Source organism: Phycodurus eques, chromosome 3, assembly GCF_024500275.1.
Source record: "Phycodurus eques isolate BA_2022a chromosome 3, UOR_Pequ_1.1, whole genome shotgun sequence".
Taxonomy (NCBI): domain Eukaryota; kingdom Metazoa; phylum Chordata; class Actinopteri; order Syngnathiformes; family Syngnathidae; genus Phycodurus; species Phycodurus eques.
Window position 1 is genome coordinate 33,307,500 of NC_084527.1, and position 19,232 is coordinate 33,326,731.

General features: G+C 40.9%; 2 protein-coding genes across 8 annotated transcripts in view; one reads left to right on the plus strand and one right to left on the minus strand.

The window, feature by feature from the left end:
* Positions 1–19,232, plus strand: part of stxbp1b (syntaxin binding protein 1b) — a 76,867-nt gene that overhangs the window by 54,870 nt on the left and 2,765 nt on the right. For 3 of the 4 annotated variants that reach the window (XM_061673147.1, XM_061673144.1, XM_061673148.1), the window contains 8 exons: positions 481–561; positions 6,252–6,390; positions 7,132–7,241; positions 8,182–8,283; positions 8,350–8,435; positions 9,144–9,301; positions 9,727–9,845; positions 12,363–13,236. In XM_061673147.1, coding sequence (XP_061529131.1) covers positions 481–561; positions 6,252–6,390; positions 7,132–7,241; positions 8,182–8,283; positions 8,350–8,435; positions 9,144–9,301; positions 9,727–9,836 — 786 coding nt within the window. In that variant the 3' untranslated portion in view covers positions 9,837–9,845; positions 12,363–13,236. Of the gene's footprint in view, positions 1–480; positions 562–6,251; positions 6,391–7,131; positions 7,242–8,181; positions 8,284–8,349; positions 8,436–9,143; positions 9,302–9,726; positions 9,846–12,362; positions 13,237–19,232 lie in introns of those variants that run through there. The other variant, XM_061673146.1, reaches the window with a different exon arrangement.
* The window catches only part of noxa1 (NADPH oxidase activator 1), a 41,037-nt gene continuing 34,644 nt past the window's right edge, over positions 12,840–19,232 (minus strand). For all 4 annotated transcript variants that reach the window (XM_061673150.1, XM_061673149.1, XM_061673152.1 and 1 more), the window contains one exon: positions 12,840–17,516. In XM_061673150.1, coding sequence (XP_061529134.1) covers positions 17,425–17,516 — 92 coding nt within the window. In that variant the 3' untranslated portion in view covers positions 12,840–17,424. The remainder of the gene's footprint in view (positions 17,517–19,232) is intronic.

A 19,232-nucleotide genomic window follows, 5' to 3' on the forward strand; every position in this document is an offset into this window, starting at 1 on the left:
AGAACTCAGAAATACGTGGACGATGTTAATTCATATTGGCATACTGTAATTGCTGTACTTTCTTTCATTAGTGTGTTTAATTGAGTGTTTCATGTTATGTATGTGATTGCATATTTTGCCATGCGGGGGGTATCTCATGAATGTTACTGTAGGAAAAAAGGCTCAGTTTGTGTAGTGTTGAGCTGTGGAGTCACATCGTTCTCTTACCATGTCTTCGTGTCTTATTGTACTTTATACTTTTTGTTAATAATAATAGGCTGATTTTCAAAGGACTCAACTCAAGTGGATTACAATAACCTGGATAAAAGACAATAGATGCGCATAAACCATAATCTCCAACAAACTGCACTAACAATACATTTTTATACATTTCAATGAGCAAATGTTTTTGACTATTGTATATTGTTCTCAAATGATTGTTTTGTTTTTTTTCAAACAGCAAAACTCATCAACTTAAAAAAAATCTTCTTATCTTGTTAGTATTCAACCCATCTTCACCTGGCTGAGGATTGTATGAACCGCTACCAGGGCACTGTTGACAAACTCTGCCGTGTGGAACAGGTAATTAAGGCCTCTTCTTCAACAAATTTCAATTGATATGACCGTTCAAATGTGACCAGAATTAAGAGCAGAGGACAATGGACACTTAACTGTCAAACATTAAAAGCCTCACAACAATATAAAAACAACAGATGACAAATATGCAGTACACTTATTAGACCTAATTTCCACTGGACCTTTATACCGTGCCGTGAAAAAGTATTGGCCCCCTTCTCAAATTCTTATATTTTTGCATAGTTTTCCCACTTTAATGTTTAAGATCACAAACCAATATATATATCTGACAAATATAACCCAAGTGAACTTAAAATGCTGTTTTTGAACGGTGATTTCATTTATTAAGGAAAAAAAAACTATTCAGTTACCTGGCCCTGTGTGAAGAAGTAATTACCCCCCTTGTTAAATCATGAATTAACTGTGGCAAATTTTTGGTTCATTTTCATTGAGCACACCCAAGCCTGATTATCTCCTAGACCTGTTCAATCAAGAAATCCCTTAAACAGAATCCGTCACGCCAAAATCAAGTCAGACAAAAGATCTCAAAAAGCTGTCATAAAATGACACGATCCCCAAAAATTCCAGAACAGTTGGGAAATAAAGTAATTGACATCTATCAGTCTGGAAATGGTTACAAAAGCCATTTCTAAAGCTTTAAAATTCCAGCGACCAATAGGGAGAGCCACTATCCTCACATGGCGATAACATGGAACAGTGGTGAACCTTCCCAGGAGTGGCCAGCCTACAAAGATTACCCTATTATAGAACAGCAACGACTCATGCAGAAGGCCACAAAGGAACTCAGGACAACTTCTCGAGAACTGCAGGCCTCACTTGCCTCAGTTAAGATCAGTGTTCATGAAACAACAATAAGGAAGAGACAGGGCAAAAATGTCATCCATGGCAGATTTCCAAGGCAAAAACCACTGCTGACGAAAAAGAGGTCTAGACTTACTTTTGCAAAATAACATCTAAATGATTCCCAAGAACTTTGGGAGAATATTAAATGGACTGACGAGATGAAAGTTGAGCTTTTTGGAAGGTGTTTGTCTCGTTACATCTGGTGTAAATGTACCACAGCATTTCAGAAACAAGAACATCATACCAACAGTCAAACATGGTGGGGGTAGTGTGATGGTCTTGGGCTGCTTTCTTCTTCAGGACCTGGACAACTTGCTGTGATTCATGGAACCATGAATTCTGCTCTTTAATAGAAAATCCTGAAGGAGAATGTTCAGCCATTAGTTCGTGACCGCAAGCTGAAGCGCAATTGGGTTTTGCAGCGGGATAACTATCCAAAACACACCAGCAAGTCAACTTCTGAAGAAGAGCACAATGAAGAAAGAAAGAAAACACAATGAAGGTTTTGTAGTAGCCTAGTCAAGGTCAAGAATGACCTTAAAAAGGCCGTTCATGCTCGAAAACCCTCCATATTTGCTAAATTCAAACAATTATGCAAGGAAGAGTGGGCCAAAATATCTCCACAGAGACGCGAAAGGCTCATTAGCAGTTATAGAAAATGCTTGATTTCAGTTGTTCCTGCTTTCTCACAACAGGACCAGGTAACTTTGAATAGTTTTTTTTCCCCTTAATAAATGAAATCACCACTTTAAAAAGTAATTTTAAGTTCACTTGGGTTATATTTGTCTGATATTTATGTTTGATTATCTTAAACATTAATGTGGGGAAACTGCAAAAATATAAGAATTTGAGAAAGGGGCCTATACTTTTTCACGGCACTGTACATGTGCTAGATCAAACAGTAACTAATTATATGTATTGCCACAGATACATAATCATAATAAAATTTAAAAGGCAGTTGTTAAAAATAAATTACGTTCAGTCCTCATCCAGATGTATTTTTTAAAAATTCCATTCAATTTCCTGTAAAAACACAAGAAAAAAAACTAACTTGCTGCTACGTATATCTTCTTGAGCTTTGAGAGGGGGCGCTAGCTCTGCATGGCCATTGTCAAAGATGTTCTGCATAAAATTTTGAAACTGTTTTCTCAGTTCAGGGTGTTTTTTCAACATGTTGCTAACTGAAGCGAGGCGCTGCTTGGCTTGCTGCCTGTTATTCGAAGCTGTGGTCTAGGTGAACGGAAAGGAAATGGGGCGACCCAACTGTTTGCATCATCTTGATATACTTCATATTCCATTATTTGGAGGAAGGCTTGTTCTTCTATTGAGTAGTCAGGTTTTTCGTCTGAAGTTGTACAGTCAAAGACTGTCACCAATGACTTCAGCGTTGCGTGACTAGTGTTATGGTTTGTGAATCAGAGGGTCACCATTGCACTTGACTTCACTACTAAACTCATCTTTCACATGGATGGTATTTTTGCATGGAATGAAGAGGCTAGGACAGCCATTGTCCAAAATGTTAGTTTTAAGGACTTCCACATTTTCCGGCTTGTGGGCTCCTCCTAACAGACATCGCCAATGATGACCCATCCTCGAGCCAGCCTCTGTACAAATGGAGCATTTGGAAGTCTGCTGCGTTTCTCTAACATCTCTTCTCAAGAGAATTAAGATTTCAGAATGAGGATCGAGCTCTGGGATTTCTGTGGCAATTTCCGAAGGTGTGAGCGACGTTGACCTACCTTAAGAGTCAGGGAGCATGTTGCACTCTATAAGTGCTGGCAAGTTCAAACATGTTTGGCCATCAGCTGATTCGACAATAAAGTTACTGGCTCGTCTCCTAGTTATTTCCATTACACTTGTGCAGGTCTTGAGAGTGTATGGTGAAGAGGCATTTGTGATGCCAAATGTGTTGAAGAAGGAACATCTTGCTCATGACTTATTACTTTGGTCATCTAAAATAACATGCTTTGACTCTCTTGTTGGGACTGCCTTTGGGGTAAACTGAAACAAGGCAGTCACAGTAGAGTAATGATGTGCAAAACTCTTTGTTTGGTGCCTGAACACATCAGCATTCTTCTGAACATGTCATGAAACATAAAACATTGCACTTACACTCCCAAACTATGACTTCAACCATTTTTCCCCATGGAAACATGTTTACACCTATGTGTGAAAGGCTGTGTAACAGATGCGATCTCTCTGTAAGCAGAAGAACACCTTGCATGTAACACACTGCACTCGAGTTTTCCCTGAGCAGCCTTTAGCTCTGCAACACGCTGCATTTTTCAAGTTTACCACCTCTGGAAGATGTTAGTTAGCCCTCCTGCGGACTGAGAAATGGGGCACTGCTGTCACTGGACGCCTTTTCCCTTGGACCGGAACATCTGGGTCATCTTCTGCTCTGAAAAGTCAAGAGTTGTCATTGTCATGCTGACCCAAGAAGGTCATGGCCACTTCCATTCGAAATTCAAGGAACTGTATGACGTTCTTCTTAGAAGTGCCATATACACTGAGGTCTTTATGGTGCAGTCACCAGCTGTTGGCTAAAGCCAAATCAGTCAAGTACATTAGCATCCGCAATGTCAACTTCTTTGTACGGCCATTCATGCAATAGTATACTCATCATTCTATAAACAAGGTCAACACCACCCATCTTGGAGTTGTATTCACGGATAATATTTGGTCGCGTGATGGTCACATATCATTTCAGTTTCTTGTCCCATCTCTGGCAGGTGTCTTCTGGATCTGTAGCATGAACAGCAGACATCATCAATACCGGTTTATTGTCATCACCACTTCACCACGCAAATCTTTCCACCCTCAGTGCTGAGGTACCGCTTCCGTCTGCTTTCATTATTTTTTTTTTTGTCAGTGGGTAGCTTCTGCTCCACTGCAGTGACCCGATTCTTCATAACTGTACCAGTTAAGTGCACCTGTTTCTCCATCCTGTGTTCGACACTTTCAATGGATGTAAAAAATGTATCACAATACACTTTTGTATTAGGACACAGAGTTTGAGAGAGACGAGCTATCACCAAGCCTCCCAAACCCAGATTCCCTGGTTCTTCAACCTGCTCATGGAGTGCATGTGCACCTTGGTAAATGTCAAAGTCCAGCACAATACCATCTGCTGTTTTTGTCATCTGGGTTTGGTTTCATTGGCAGATCCTGTGAATGGAATCATCTGCACATCAATGGAAACACATTGTGGTCGAGCCTGAGACTTGCAACCTTTCAGAATGCGGTTCAGAAAAGGCCTCATCTTCCAGAATTTATCACACTCTTTCAGATCTTCTGGAACATCATCATCAAAAACCACTTTGAGTGATTTCTTCATTCTGAAGACATGAACTTTTCAGTGATGGCAGGAATTCGAGGCTCTGGACCAGTACATCCTGACTGCAAGACATCAAAATAGAAGCACCAAAAAACTGATACATTTCATCAGTTGATGTGTTGAGTAGGTCCCCACTCTTCATCAATATACTTTTCAATGTAGTTCAGTGGTGTCCAGCCCTCTCTGTTATCCACAGTTTCCTCCTCATGCTCAAACTGGGCTTGATTTGGTTTTAGCGGCGAAGCCCTCCATCGCACCCCATGCATGCCCTTTCATAGACTGTTTTTGATGGCTTGGTCCTAAGCGTTGTCTCTTCTGGGACATTCATTGAGACATCATCCTCATCCTCATCCCGCTGTGCCCGAGAACGACGCCTGGGAGTGTGTCATTGTCACGATCTGAAAGATATCCTTATATCCATCACTGAGACATTTATGTCCTCTGATAGGCTGAGAGTGCTGTGGAATGGGGTGCTCAGACCCAGTACTGTCCTCCTCACTGCTGCTTGGCTCCTGTTGTGGGGGCTGATAATCAGCTTCCCCCATGGGATCATCAATCTCTGACAAGTCTTCCACCTCTGACTTGTCTCCACCAATTAACCCCAGCAACTCCTGTACTTGTGACACAGAATAACAAAAACGTCATGAGAAAAATCTATATAAATGTATTCATCAAACATGCCATATTTGCTTGTACAAATCATTCCAAATAATCCCAAAATACAATTTCAAAACTAACTCTCTTAGTCCACAAATGGACAATGTGCAACAAAACTATCAAAACTAAGTCCTTCTGTCCACATACGTGTACATCATGCATAATGGAATGGCAAATCATGACAGTTGCTGACTTTTGTGAAATTTGACTGCAATAGCAAACATTGAACACATACATATCATATCATATCATATCATATACATATCTGAACAAGAATCAGCCATGAAATTTGATGGAATTTTATACCTGGTCGACATTTAGACCGCCTGAACTTCTAGGTGTCTTCTAGGTGTCATCTTGAATCTAACCTATATATATATATATATATATATATATATATATATATATATATATATATATATATATATATATACACTTAAAAACTTATATTCATCCATCACTTTTCTGTACCACTTATCATAATAATAAAATGCAGTCATGATATGAGGAGGAGGAGGAGGAGGAGAATAGAGTGATTATTAAGGGTGTAATGGTGCATAGGTAAAGGACAGGAATTGGAACTGCCTTGCACTTTAGCCGCTTGTCTACTCTTTAGCCTCTAGCTAGCGAGATCCTTCGGGCAGTAGTTACAGACTTAGTTTCTAAAAAAGAAGACAAAAATAGTAGCGTTGCACTTTTCGGAAAATATTTATTTACATGGTTTCGTAGTTACGAGCGGCCCTCTGAGGGCAACCATAATTGCGATGAAAGGTCTCGCACTGTTTTAAAGGAAGCAAACTGATCTAAATAACCTGACCTCCGTCTTCCTTTCTGAAAGGACCTTGCAATGGGTACCGATGCAGAGGGCGAGAAGATAAAAGATCCCATGAGGCTTATAGTACCCATCTTACTGGATACCAACGTCAGTGTCTCTGACAAGATCCGCATCATTCTGCTTTACATCTTCCTCAAGAATGGTCAGACATGTGTACTTACTGTTTTTTCTTTTTAAGTGCAACCAAACTCATTTTCGTGTTTTGTGTCTAAATACATGAATACGTTTGAAGATAGGTGCCGAAAGTATGTGCAAAGACTGAGAACAATATTGTACTGAATTGTTGCGCTATGACTGAAAACTCTTTTGTACGCGTATTTGGTTGACAGGAGAGGTGTCTACAAGCTGAAAGTATGTCTCAACTCTTGACCGTTTTGAAGGCTGTTTTCACATACTAATTTTTCATGAATGACATACACATTTTTCATGAATGAAGTTCATTAATTAATTGGCATGCTTGCTAACAAGACTCTTCCCTGTGATGTGCCAAATTTACAAAACATTTTCTTCTCCTGTTTGGCTGCACTTTAATATTATAGTCATACCATATTAAATAATAAGCTATACATGTCACCAACTTAAATGAACATTTTATTCCTTTTATATTGTTTATTTTGTATGATTTCTGGACTGATATTCTGTCATTACCATAATTAATAAACAACCATAACAATTGGAAACTGCTCATTTCTTTGTGAGCTAACTTACAAATTCAGCAGGGGATCGAATAATTATTTCCGCCATTGTATGTATTCATATATTATAGAAATGTCGGACCTCTTTTGTGACACCCGCTATTTCTCAATACACATTACCGTTTATTTGTGAACGTCCACGTGTGTCTTTTATCGACTGTACGCGCGCGCGCGTGTGTGTGTGTCAGGTGTGACCGAAGAAAACTTGTGTAAATTGCTCCAGCATGCCAGCATCCCACCCGAGGACAGTGACATCATTTCCAACATGGCACACATGGGTGTGCCTATCGTCTCTGAGGTAAGCTGTGTTTGTCAAGTAAATTGTAATTGTAAAGTTATGAAACACCTCTGATAACCCTGATCTGTAGTCGCCTTAGCTACAAAAAAATAAAGCTCAGTGTGTGCTTAAAGTCCTTGCAACAACAACTTAGGGACTTAATATATGTAGAGCAGCCTTCTAACAGGAGGTAAACCTAAGAGAAGCAAATTCAGGGTTGGGTGAACATATATCTAAATCAGAATCAGTCACTGAGCGATAAAAAGCGGCTAGTAATCTGGTCATGCTGGTACTTTTTTTTTTGACAATTGTGCGAAAAGATGCAGTCATCGTCTAGCAATTAGAGGAGTTTGAATTAGACTAATAGAACAATAGTCCGGTGCAATGACCATTGTGCAAAGGGCGCCGAGACTTCAAGAGATGTATGCAGTTTAAAGTGACTAGTAGTGTGAAGATGTGGGACAATGTCGATTGTGCAAATGTTGCAGATGCTGCTCGGGCACGTGAGTGGGCAGTATTGGTCAACAACAGATATGCAAATAGCATCTGCATATGCCAAATAGAAATAAAAAAAAAAAAAAAAACTATAATTGTAACAATTGCCTTTCGATATTTGCGATTTGGAGGAACGGTTAGCACATCTGCCTCGCAGTTCTGAGGAGTTTGCATGTTCTCCCTGTGCCTGTGTGGGTTTTCTCCGGGTACTCCGGTTTCCTCCCACATCCCAAAAAACATGCATGGTAGGTTGATTGAAGACTCGAAATTGCCCATAGGTGTGAATGTTGGTTGTTTGTTTCTATGTGCCCTGCGATTGGCTGGTGACCAGTTCAGGGTGTACCCCGCCTCTCGCCCGAAGATAGCTGGGATAGGCAACCCTAGTGCGGAAATGCGGCACAGAAACTGGCTGGATATTTGTGACTATGTTTGTGACGAAATAGAATTTTGCACGATTCCGTCGCAGGGAACTGCCAAGAAAACCAAAAAGCCTGACCGTAAGGAACGAATCAGTGAGCACACGTACCAACTTTCAAGATGGACTCCTCTCGTCAAGGATCTCATCGAGGTGTGCTGTTTTGGTGCAATACGATTCTGTTCTTAAAAGGGAGAACTAAAACTTGTGTTCCTACAGGATGCCATTGAGGATAAACTTGACATTAAGCAATACCCATACGTTTCCCAGAGACAAGCATCAGCCAAAGCCAGTGCTCCATCAAGGTGAGTACATCACAGTATTCATTATTGCTAATTGTAGTAATGGTTTCCCTCAGAGGGCCGTTATAAATGTGGAACTATATAATGTATCATCACTAATCATCACAGTGGAATCTCGGTTTTTGTATGCCCTTATTTTTTGGTAGAATTCAGTTTCCCCCCCCCCAAAAGATTTCCGTGCAGTTGAAAATGGTCCAAACGCAAACGCATCCACCTGTCCGTGTGACTCCTAAATTTCTTCTTTTCAAATGCTTGCCATTTGTCAACGTTAAAGACAATTTGAAATGTTGGTCCGGGAGAACATAAGGAGACACGCGATTTGAATTCGAGGACCACATGAAACGACACGGCGGGATGGATCTGGCTGACCGGCCTTGACTTTTGACACCTGTGTTGTATACAGTGAATATGAACAAATACTGCATCTATTATACATATGAATTATTATTATTTTTCTGCTTTGTTTGGTCCTGAGAATGAGATCCAGAAGAGTGTTCTACTTGAGCCAATCCTATTTTAGATCAACACAAAAACGTGCACCATCACTGATTAGTATTACTACACTAAGATGCGCAGTCCCATATGTGTGACTCCGTTCCGCTCTTCCTTTCCTGTGTATGCGTGTCGTCTGGTTCTCTGTATGATGGAAAAGCATGCACCACCAATGGAAATACAAATGTATGCCATGTTTCTTTTTTGGTTTGTATTTAGTACTGCCCGCTATGGTAACTGGCACAAAAACCGGGGTCCCACAGAGGTGAAGACTGGGCCAAGGGTTATTGTCTTCGTTATCGGAGGCATGACCTACAGTGAGATGCGCTGTGTGTATGAGGTCACCCAAACCAATGGCAAATGGGAGGCCATAATTGGTATGTTCTCAGATTTTTCCACTTAGTTATTTATTTATGTATTAGTTAGTTAGTTTATTATCCATGCTCTTTATTTAGTTTTTTGGTGTTCACAGATGAAACATTCTTTCGAACTAATAGTAGTTCGAAAGTTTTTTTTATAGAAAAGGTGGCTTAAACTTACAGAGAGGAAGGGTTATAAAACATGATTTCAAATAAAGCGAAGGAAAACAAACATTTCCAGAACCTTTGTAATTATGACAGCGGTATGTAGGTAAATATACAAAAAATAAAAGTACAGAAATGTACAGTCGGTTATCTGTTCATTTATAAGAAGAAGAAGAGTAAGACAAATCCCACTGAGTGTTTGGGAGTTTTCTTTTTCCAAGGCTACAGATTCAACAGAGAGGGGATTGATTTTGAGCTTAGGTGTTTGTCTTCCGCAGGTTCCACCCACATCCTCACCCCTCCCAAATATCTGAAGGAACTACAGCACCCAGATTTCCTGGATCCCAACGCTCCACCTGAGGCCACTGAGGAGCAGTCAGCACAGTAATATATGGAGGTAATTACCCTCTCATTTCTGGATTGTTTCATTGACATACTGTATCTACATACATTATTTCAAAACTTTTTAAAAAGATGAATCCTTGTTCTAGTGCAAATCCAACGCTAGATGTTGCTGAAGATTGATCGCAGTTTTCTTACATTAAGCCGATTTAAAGGTCAGAGGACAAAGATGTTCAAAATTTTCTTGATAAACTCAAGAACCCCTTTACAAACCACATCTACCATTTTGAAGTGATTATATAGCAGATATACAGCAGTTAAATCGCTAACTATGATTCAGAATGCGCCTTCTGCTTTTTGCATCCAGCGCCTTCCGGTCTTCGGCTCTATCCGGCGGTGTCATTTGGCTATTTGTGCCTTGCAAGCATTCCAATTTCTGTGCTGATCACATCGAACAGGCGTGTTTTGAGAAAGACTTAGCAGAAAGCATTGGATACAGGAGGTTTAGTTAGGCAGAGGCTGAAACCAGCTGCGGTGCCAACTATTTTTCCTACAGCCATCGGGACCCTAACCGCCAGCAAGAGAACTAAATCCTGCAGCCGCCACGGTGCAACGGCGCAGACAAGAGGCGAGAATTTCCTTGTTTACATACCTACGACTCTATTATGGTTATTATGCACTGGGCAGTCACAAAGTACTTTTCGGCACTGTCGTCTGTACTTTTGCCTATATGACAAGCCAACAGACACGGCAAAGACTTTCTGTGCACGTGTTATAAAGCTACTCGAGCGAGGGGCGCACAATATATCGGAATACTGCATACTATACATACTGCATACTATGTAAAAGCTTGTGCCGTGTCATATCGTCGTGCTAAAAAATATTGGCACCCCTGGGGTGCCATTATTCTCGAAATTCTCCTCCTCATATTCCAATATATTCTATACGCACGTTCCAATATGCGTATAGAGTGTAGCGCGGTGCGTTTGGCAATTGCAACGTCACTTCTGGTAGCCCTTGCGGTGGATAGAGTAACCACGCCCCAGTGTCTTGAGCTTCAGGTACGTTCGGGGAGGACTCAATATGAGTCATAAAAACTTCGGTTGAAAACTTGCTGAAGTTATGTGCATGTATTACACAACATATAAACAATGCAAATATGAATTTTAACTGACCCCATAACATCTTTGTCATCTGACCTTTAATCTTTTTTTTTTAATATGCTACGTTACCATGTAAGACAGCGGCACGTCAGCCTCACAGGCTTCTTCCTCAGAAGCCTGAGTTCATTCCCCGGCCCTGCCTGTGTGGAGTTTGCATGTTCTCCCCGTGCCTGCGTGGGTTTTCTTCCTCCCACATCCCAAAAACATGCACGAATCGGAGACTCTAAATTGCCCGTAGGTGTGACTGTGAGTGCGAATGGTTGTTTGTTTGTATGTGCCCTGCGATTGGCCGGCAAGCAGTTCAGGGTGTACCGCACCTCCTGCCCGATGATAGCTGGGATAGGCTCCAGCACGCCCGCGACCCCAGTGAGGAGAAGCGGCTCGGAAAATGGATGGATGGATGGATGGATTATGTAAGACAATATCCCAAACATTTATCATCAAATTTTATAATTTTTTTTCAAATTTTGAATTGAGTAATTTATTATTAATAGACTCAGCGATGGCAACTGGGTTGGCAAGGCATTTGCTGGGGGTAGCAACTGCCACCCCTTGCCACCCCACAGATCCATCAGTGGTTTGTTTTACATGCTACATACTGTAGCAGGAATGAAGCAAAACAGAAAACACACAAGCACATAAAACTGCAAAAGAAAAAGGCTGCAAGATAAAAATAATAATGAATAATAATAATACTAAAATAAAACTTTGATGGATTTGTGACAAAGGATTCATCAAAAAATAATGTGAGTGTATTTTTAAATACGTAGTAGAAATAAGTTCAACCAAACACACTGTTTTGCTTCCGTTACCTTGTTTTAGCACGCGCCGAATAATACGGTGCGCGTTGTGGTGCGGAACATACGGTATACAGATTTACAAAGCTGGGGTCGAGTTGAACCATTCAGCGCGCGCTGGTCTCTCTTCCGTCTCTCGTTGGATTCGGATGTCGAGTGGCTCCCCTTTTCAGATAACAGCTTCCTTCAGTGGCACCTTATCGAACCAGTTCTCAGCCTGAATGTTAGCAGTATGTCTGCGGTGCAGATGTGTGGATGTGCGTGTCCATTCATAACAGTCTGTGGTCAGTATTAACAAACCAAATTGTGTGTGCGTGTGTCCTATAAGCAGCAGCATGGAAATATATATATATATATATATATATATATATATATATATATATATATATATATATAATGTTTATTTTGCAGTTGTTTTCTGTGATTGCAGCATTTTGGTCTTGCAGCATTTTTCCTTTGCTGTTGTTTTCATTTTGCTTTGCTTTATTCCTGCATTTGCAGCATCTGGCTGTTTGCAGCGCATTTGCCCCTGTGGTTCCACTGTAAGGGTGGCACTGGAGTTTCACTTCGAGAAAACGACAGGAAACTTAATGTTTCTGTATTATGTTTCAGGATCAACTGAAATTTTCACACTTCATTCCAAAAACGTTCAAAAGACTTGAGGAGCAAAGAAAACAATGAAGAGAATTTCCTTTCGCGCCCCAAAGCACCCAAACGGCCGGTTTTCCCACCTACACCTCCGCCCAGATGTTTATACAAATATAAGAATATTCATACTCTTATATTTCATATAAAGCACTTGCAAACTTTTTTTTTTTTGTCAATAAATATAGTAAATTGTGTTTAGTCAGTGTTTATTAAGCAAGATTGTATTTATTTGGACGGTTTTCTTTATTGTGCAGTGTGTTTATTTCTACATGTGAAATAGTTTAGCTCGAGGAATTATGAGGTTCAAATGGTATGGAATTCCACCATCTTATATTTGATGCAATCACATGAACTGTGTCGGGAAAAACTAGAGGAGGTGTTGAATTCCTCTTGAAGTAGATGCTTTAGTCGAGTCGACATTAGTTTGGGTAATAGCAGGAGCCAATTAATTACATTTGCCAGCTCGAAGACGAAACTAGAAAATACTTCAGTTAAAATGTTTTGTTGATTGAAAAATCCATATTGGGCATATTTGGGTGCGCATAGATACCAATCTCCCCTTTGTTTTTGTCAATCAATGTGCTGTCTCCCTTTATTTTCTGTGTTGTTGCCCATTTCCTTGGGATATGTTGTAATTCTATCGTACTTGTGCTTCTGATTGAAATGTCTATTCTTGTTGTAAATACCTGATGAATAATTGAGTTGCTATAAATGGTATCATTAAATCCATACTGTAACATCCCTCCCATTTGATGTGCATCGTAAATGTAAGCAACACAGTGTATGCTCTTAACAAAAAGGATAGGCGCATCGCGGGAATTAAAGATGACAAAATACAGGTATCGTTCTCTTTTTTGTGGTTCTGTCTTCTTTTGAAATGCCTTTGCAAAAAAATTCGTTCTGATAAAATAAACATTTACAGCAACAGCAAAAACTACGGTGGCTGAGACACATGTAACACATAGTTTTTCTAGTGGCCTCTCCTCAGACGGTTGATTCAGTTTTGACAAAAACACCTCAAACAAGACAACTGGTTTCACATTTCTTCTCGTCGCTGTCCTCCTTTGCCGCACTTGGACAAGTGGAAGGTAGGTGGAGGTTCTCAGCGCCTTTGAAACAGCTCGGCCAACTGTGGCACCTGCCTCCACCTCCTCTTCCATTTAAGCTGTTTTGAGCTGTTTCGTCATCAAAAGTACTGCAGGTGGTTTTCATGTGCGCTCCTCGAAATCACATGGGCCAACTCTTGATACGGGCCTGTCATTGATGATTTTTTTTTTCCTCCCAGGTACTCCGGTTTCCTCCCACATCCCCAAAAACATGCGTGGTAGTTTGATTGAACACTCCAAATTGTCCGTAGGTGGGAATGGTTGTTTGTTTCTATGTGCCCTGTGATTGCCTGGCGACCAGTCCTGGGTATATATATATATATATATATATATATCCGTTTTATCTATCCATATATATATATCCATCCATCCGTTTTCCTCCACTTATCTGAGGTCGGATCTCGGGGGCAGCAGCCTCAGCAGGGAAGCCCAGACTTCCCTCACCCCAGCCACTTCTTCCACCTATTCTGTTTTACCTCGCCGAATCTTCATTCCTCTCCTTTCCAGTGCATGCCTCCACCTTTCTAACTGTTCCTCCACCTGCTCCCTGCTTTCAATGCAGATTACAATGTCATCTGCGAACATCATGGTCCACGGGGACTCTTGTCTGACCTCATCTGTCAGTCTATCCATCACCACTGCAAAGAGGAAGGGGCTCAGGGCTGATCCCTGATGCAGTCCCTCCTTCTGACCTTCTCTGTACTCCTCCATCAACACCCTCAGGGCAAATAATGCATTTGTGGTTATCAGGTCCAACTGCCTTTTCATTTTTCATCCTCTTTAATGCTTTTCTAACTTCCCTTACTAATCATTGCTACTTCCTGGTCCAGCACACTTGCCTCTTCTACTCTTCTTTCTCTCGGTTTTCCTCATTCATCAACTCCTCAAAGTTGTCTTTCCATCTATCCAGTACGACGCTGCCACCAGTCAACACATTTCTCTATCGTTACCCTAATCGGCTACGCATCCTTCCCATCTCGATCCCACTGTCTGGCCAACCCGTATAGATCGTTTTCTCCTTCTTTAATGTCCGACCTGGCATACATGTCATCATATGCCTCTTGTTTGGCCTTTGCCACCTCTACCTTCGCCCTACGTCGCATCTCATGTATTCCTTTCTCCTTTCTTCAGCCATCTCAGTGCCCCCCTTCTTTTTAGCTAACCTCTTTCCTTGTATGAGGTCCTGTACTGTGAGGTTCCACCACCAAGTCTCCTTCTCCCATTTTCCTACCAGAAGATACACCAAGTACTCTCCTGCCTGCCTCTCTTATCACCTTGGTTGCAGTGGTCCGGTCTTCTGGAAGCGCCTCCTGTCCACCATGAACCTGTTTCACCTCTTCCCGAAAAGCTGCAAAACACTCTTCCTTTCTCAGCTTCCACCACATGGTTTTCTGCTCTGCCTTTGTCTTCCTAATCTTCCTCCCCACCACCAGTCACCTTACACACCACCATCCTATGCTGTCTAGCCACACTCTCCCCTACCACTACCTTACAGTCAGTAACATATACATATTTTTATATATATATATATACATATATATATATATATATATATATATATATAGACACACACACACACACACAGAGTTGTTCTGAAGCAACTCCTTTGTTATTTTAGCTGTTTGCTTAGGATCAATGTCTTGTTGGAAGGTGAACCTTCGGCCCAGTCTGAGGCCCTGAGTACGCTGGAGACGTTTTTTTTTGTCCAGGATATCCCTGTACTTGGCCGCATTCATCAATTCCTTCAATTGGAACCAGTCGTCCTGTCCCTGCAGTTGAAAAACACCCCCGCACAGCATACTGCTGCCACCGCCATGCTTCACTGTTGGGACTGTATCGAACAGGTGCTGAGCAGTGCCTTCTCCACACATACCGCTTAGAATTAAGGCCAAAATGTTCTAGCCGGGTCTCATCAGACCAGAGAATCTTATTTCTCACCATCTTGGAGTCTTTAGCAAACTCCATGCGGGCTTTCACGTGTCTTGCACTGAGGAGAGGCTTCCGTCGGGCCACTCTGCCATAAAGCCCCGACTGGTGGAGGGCTGCAGTGATGGTTGACTTTCTAGAACTTTCTCCCATCTCCCGACTGCATCTCTGGACCTCAGCCACAGTGATCTTTGGGTTTTTCTGTCCCTCTCTCACCAAGACTCTTCTTCCCCAACTGCTCAGTTTGGCCGGACAGCCAGCCTTAGGAAGGGTTCTGCTCATCCCAAACGTCTTCCATTTAAGGATTATGGAGGCCACTCTGCTCTTAGGAACCTTAAGTGCAGCAGATTTTTTTTTTTGTAACCTTGGTCAGAGCTGTGACTCGCCACAATTCTGTCTCTGAGCTCTTCAGGCAGTTCCTTTCACCTCATGATTCTCATTTGCTCTGACATGCAACTGTGAGCTGTAAGGTCTTATATCGACAGGTGTGTGGCTTTCCTAATCAAGTCCAATCAGTATAATCAAACACATCCATTCCATTTTCCGAGCCGCTTCTCCTCACTAGGGTCACGGGTGTGCTGGAGCCAGCTATCATCGGGCAGGAGGCGGGGTACACCCTGAACTGGTTGCCAGCCAATCGCAGATAACCAAACACAGCAGGACTCCAATGAAAGTGTAGAACCATCTCAAGGATGATCAGAAGAAACGGACAGCACCCGAGTTAAATATATGAGTGTCACAGCAAAGGGTCTGAATGCTTATGGTCGTGTGATATTTCAGTTTTTCTTTTTTAAAGTAAAAATCATCATCATCATTATAATAAATCAGCAAAAAAAAAAAATCAAAAATTAAGTTTTTTTCCTGTCAATATGGGGTGCTGTGTGTACATTAAACAGGAAATTTTTTTGTTACTGGAATGATTTTAGCAAATGGCTGCAATTTAACAAAGAGTAAAAATCTAAGGGGACTAAATAATTTCCGTACCCACTGTATATACATATGTTTATATATATTCCAGATACAGATTATATATGTGCGTATGTGTGTGTGTGTGTGTGTATATATATATATATATATATATACACACACACACACACACACACACATCTATATATACACCACATTCGGCCACATTCAACAAACATTTTAGGCCTAAAATAGGCCTAACGACGCCACTCTCTTCCATTAGCTAGAGTATAACTGGAAGAGGTTCTGTCCGACCAACAATTGGGGGCCAAGAGCTTTAGTCTGAGAGGTGATCAAGAACCTGATTGTCATTCTGTCAGAGCTTTCCTATTCGGAAAGAGTCGAACCTTCTAAGAGGACAACCATCTCAGCAGCAAACCATCAATCAGGCCCTCTGAGGTAGAAGCCTGCCCGGAGTTTACCCAAAGACACCTGAAGTACTTTCAGAGACCAAATTCTCTGGTCTGATAAAACAAAGATTGCTAAAGAAAGGCTGTGGCTATGTCCACTATGTATTGTACATGTATTTTCAATTATTTTTCTAAAAATTAACAATTTCACCCAAAAGATTTTGGGGCGGTATTTATTCAATTTTTAACGTGACAAAATGTGAAAAGATTAAAAACTGGGAATAATTTACAGATACAGTGTAATCTGTTGAGATTAAGAGTGACATCTGAAAGCAAATGACTTGATTTGTCTCATTTTTCTTGAAGTAAACTAAAAAAAGTAAAAAAAGTAAAGTAAAGTAAACTAAGCTGATTTTTTTCAAAATTTCATTACTGCTTCATTTTCAATTACCAACATGAGACCAGTATTGTTTTTATAAAACTTCAAGGAATATAATATTGCGACCACAATTTATGTTTTCAACAATTTTCTGAAAAAAAACGTTCGTGTTATCAATGAAAAGCAAAATGTAATGTAAAAGGTGTTTAGCAATTTGGCTTAACTGAAGGTTGCATCGAAACAGATTGGACCTCACAGAAATATTGTTCACTAAAACTCAGTTTTCAAAACTCTCACATCTACATAAAGTTTTCATTTTCCCTCATGGCAAAGCTGCTGGGAAAGATGCCGATATTCCCTGCACAGTGTCCCTCCAGCCATTCTTCGTTCACTATAACGACAATAGAAAGAGAAACCAAAATTAAAGATGACAGTGATACACTACATCTTAATACAACCCCAATTCCAATGAAGTTGGGATGTTGTGTTAAACATAAATAAAAACAGAATACAAGGATTTGCAAATCATGTCATCAATCTATATTTAATTGAATACTCTACAAAGACAAGATATTTCATGGTCAAACTGATCAACTTGATTGTTTTTAGTTAATAATCATTATCCTAGAATTTTATGGCTGCAACACGTTCCAAAAAGGCTGGGACAGGTGGCAAAAAAGAAAGTTGAGGAATGCTCATCGAACACCTGTTTGGAACATCCCACAGGTGAACGGGCTGATTGGGAACAGGTGGGCGCCATGATTGAGGAGAAAAGGAGCTTCCCTGAATTGCTCAGTCATTCACAAGCAAAGATGGGGCGAGGTTCACCTCTTTGTGAACAAGTGCGTGAGAAAATAGTTGAACAGTTTTAAGGACAACGTTCCTCAATGTACAATTGCAAGGAATTTGGGGATTTCATCATCTACGGTGCATAATGTCATCAAAAGGTTCAGAGAATCTGGAGAAATCACTGCATGGAAGCGGCAAGGCCGGAAACCAACATTTGAATGCCCGTGACCTTCGTGACCTGCATAAAAAAACAGACATCAAGGTGTAAAGGATATCATCACATGGGCTCAGGAACACTTCAGAAAATCAATGTCAGTTCGGCGCTACATCCAGAAGTGCAACTTGAAACTCTACTATGCAAAGCAAAAGCCATTTATCAACAACACCCAGAAACGCCGCCGGTGCGGCAAAGTGGAAAAGTGTTCTGTGTCCACATTTTAAATTGTTTTTGGAAATGGTGGACGTCGTGTCCTCCGGGCCAAAGAGGAAAAGAACCATCCGGACTGTTATGGACGGAAAGTTCAAAAGCCAGCATCTATGATGGTATGGGGCTGTGTTCGTGCCAATAACATGGGTCACTTACACATCTGTGAAGGCACCATTAATGCTGAAAGGTACATACAGGTTTTGGAGAAACATATGCTGCCATCCAAGCAAAGTCTTTTTCATGGACGCCCCTGCTTATTTCAGCAAGACAATGCCAAACCACATACTGCATGTGTTACAACAGCGTAAAAGAGTGCAGGTACTAGACTGGCCTGCCTGCGGAACAGACCTGTCTCCCATTGAAAATGTGTGGCGCATGATGAAGCGTAAAATACGACAACGGAGACCCCGGACTGTTGAACAGCTGAAGCTGTACATCGAGCAAGAATGGGAAAGAATTCCACCGACAAAGCTTCAACAATTAAGTCTCCTCAGTTCCCAAACGTTTCTTGAATGTTGTTAAAAGAAAAGGTGATGTAACCCAGTGGTAAACATGACCCTGTCCCAGCTTTTTTGGAACGTGTTGCAGCCATAAAATGTTTAATTAATGATAAAAACAATCAAGTTGATCTGTTTGAACATTCAATATTTTGTATTTGTAGCGTATTCAATTAAATATAGGTTGAACGTGATTTGCAAATCATTGCATTCTGTTTTGATTTATGTTTAACACAGCGTCCCAACTTCCTTGGAATCGGGGTTGTTCAATTCAATTTCATTTTAGCAACATTCTAAGTTCTTGTTTTTTCAGTTCGTCTCTGTGCAAAGGCCACGTGTGATCATACTTTTCTCCATGAAATGTTGCAAGAACAATGTTGACCTGCTGTACCAT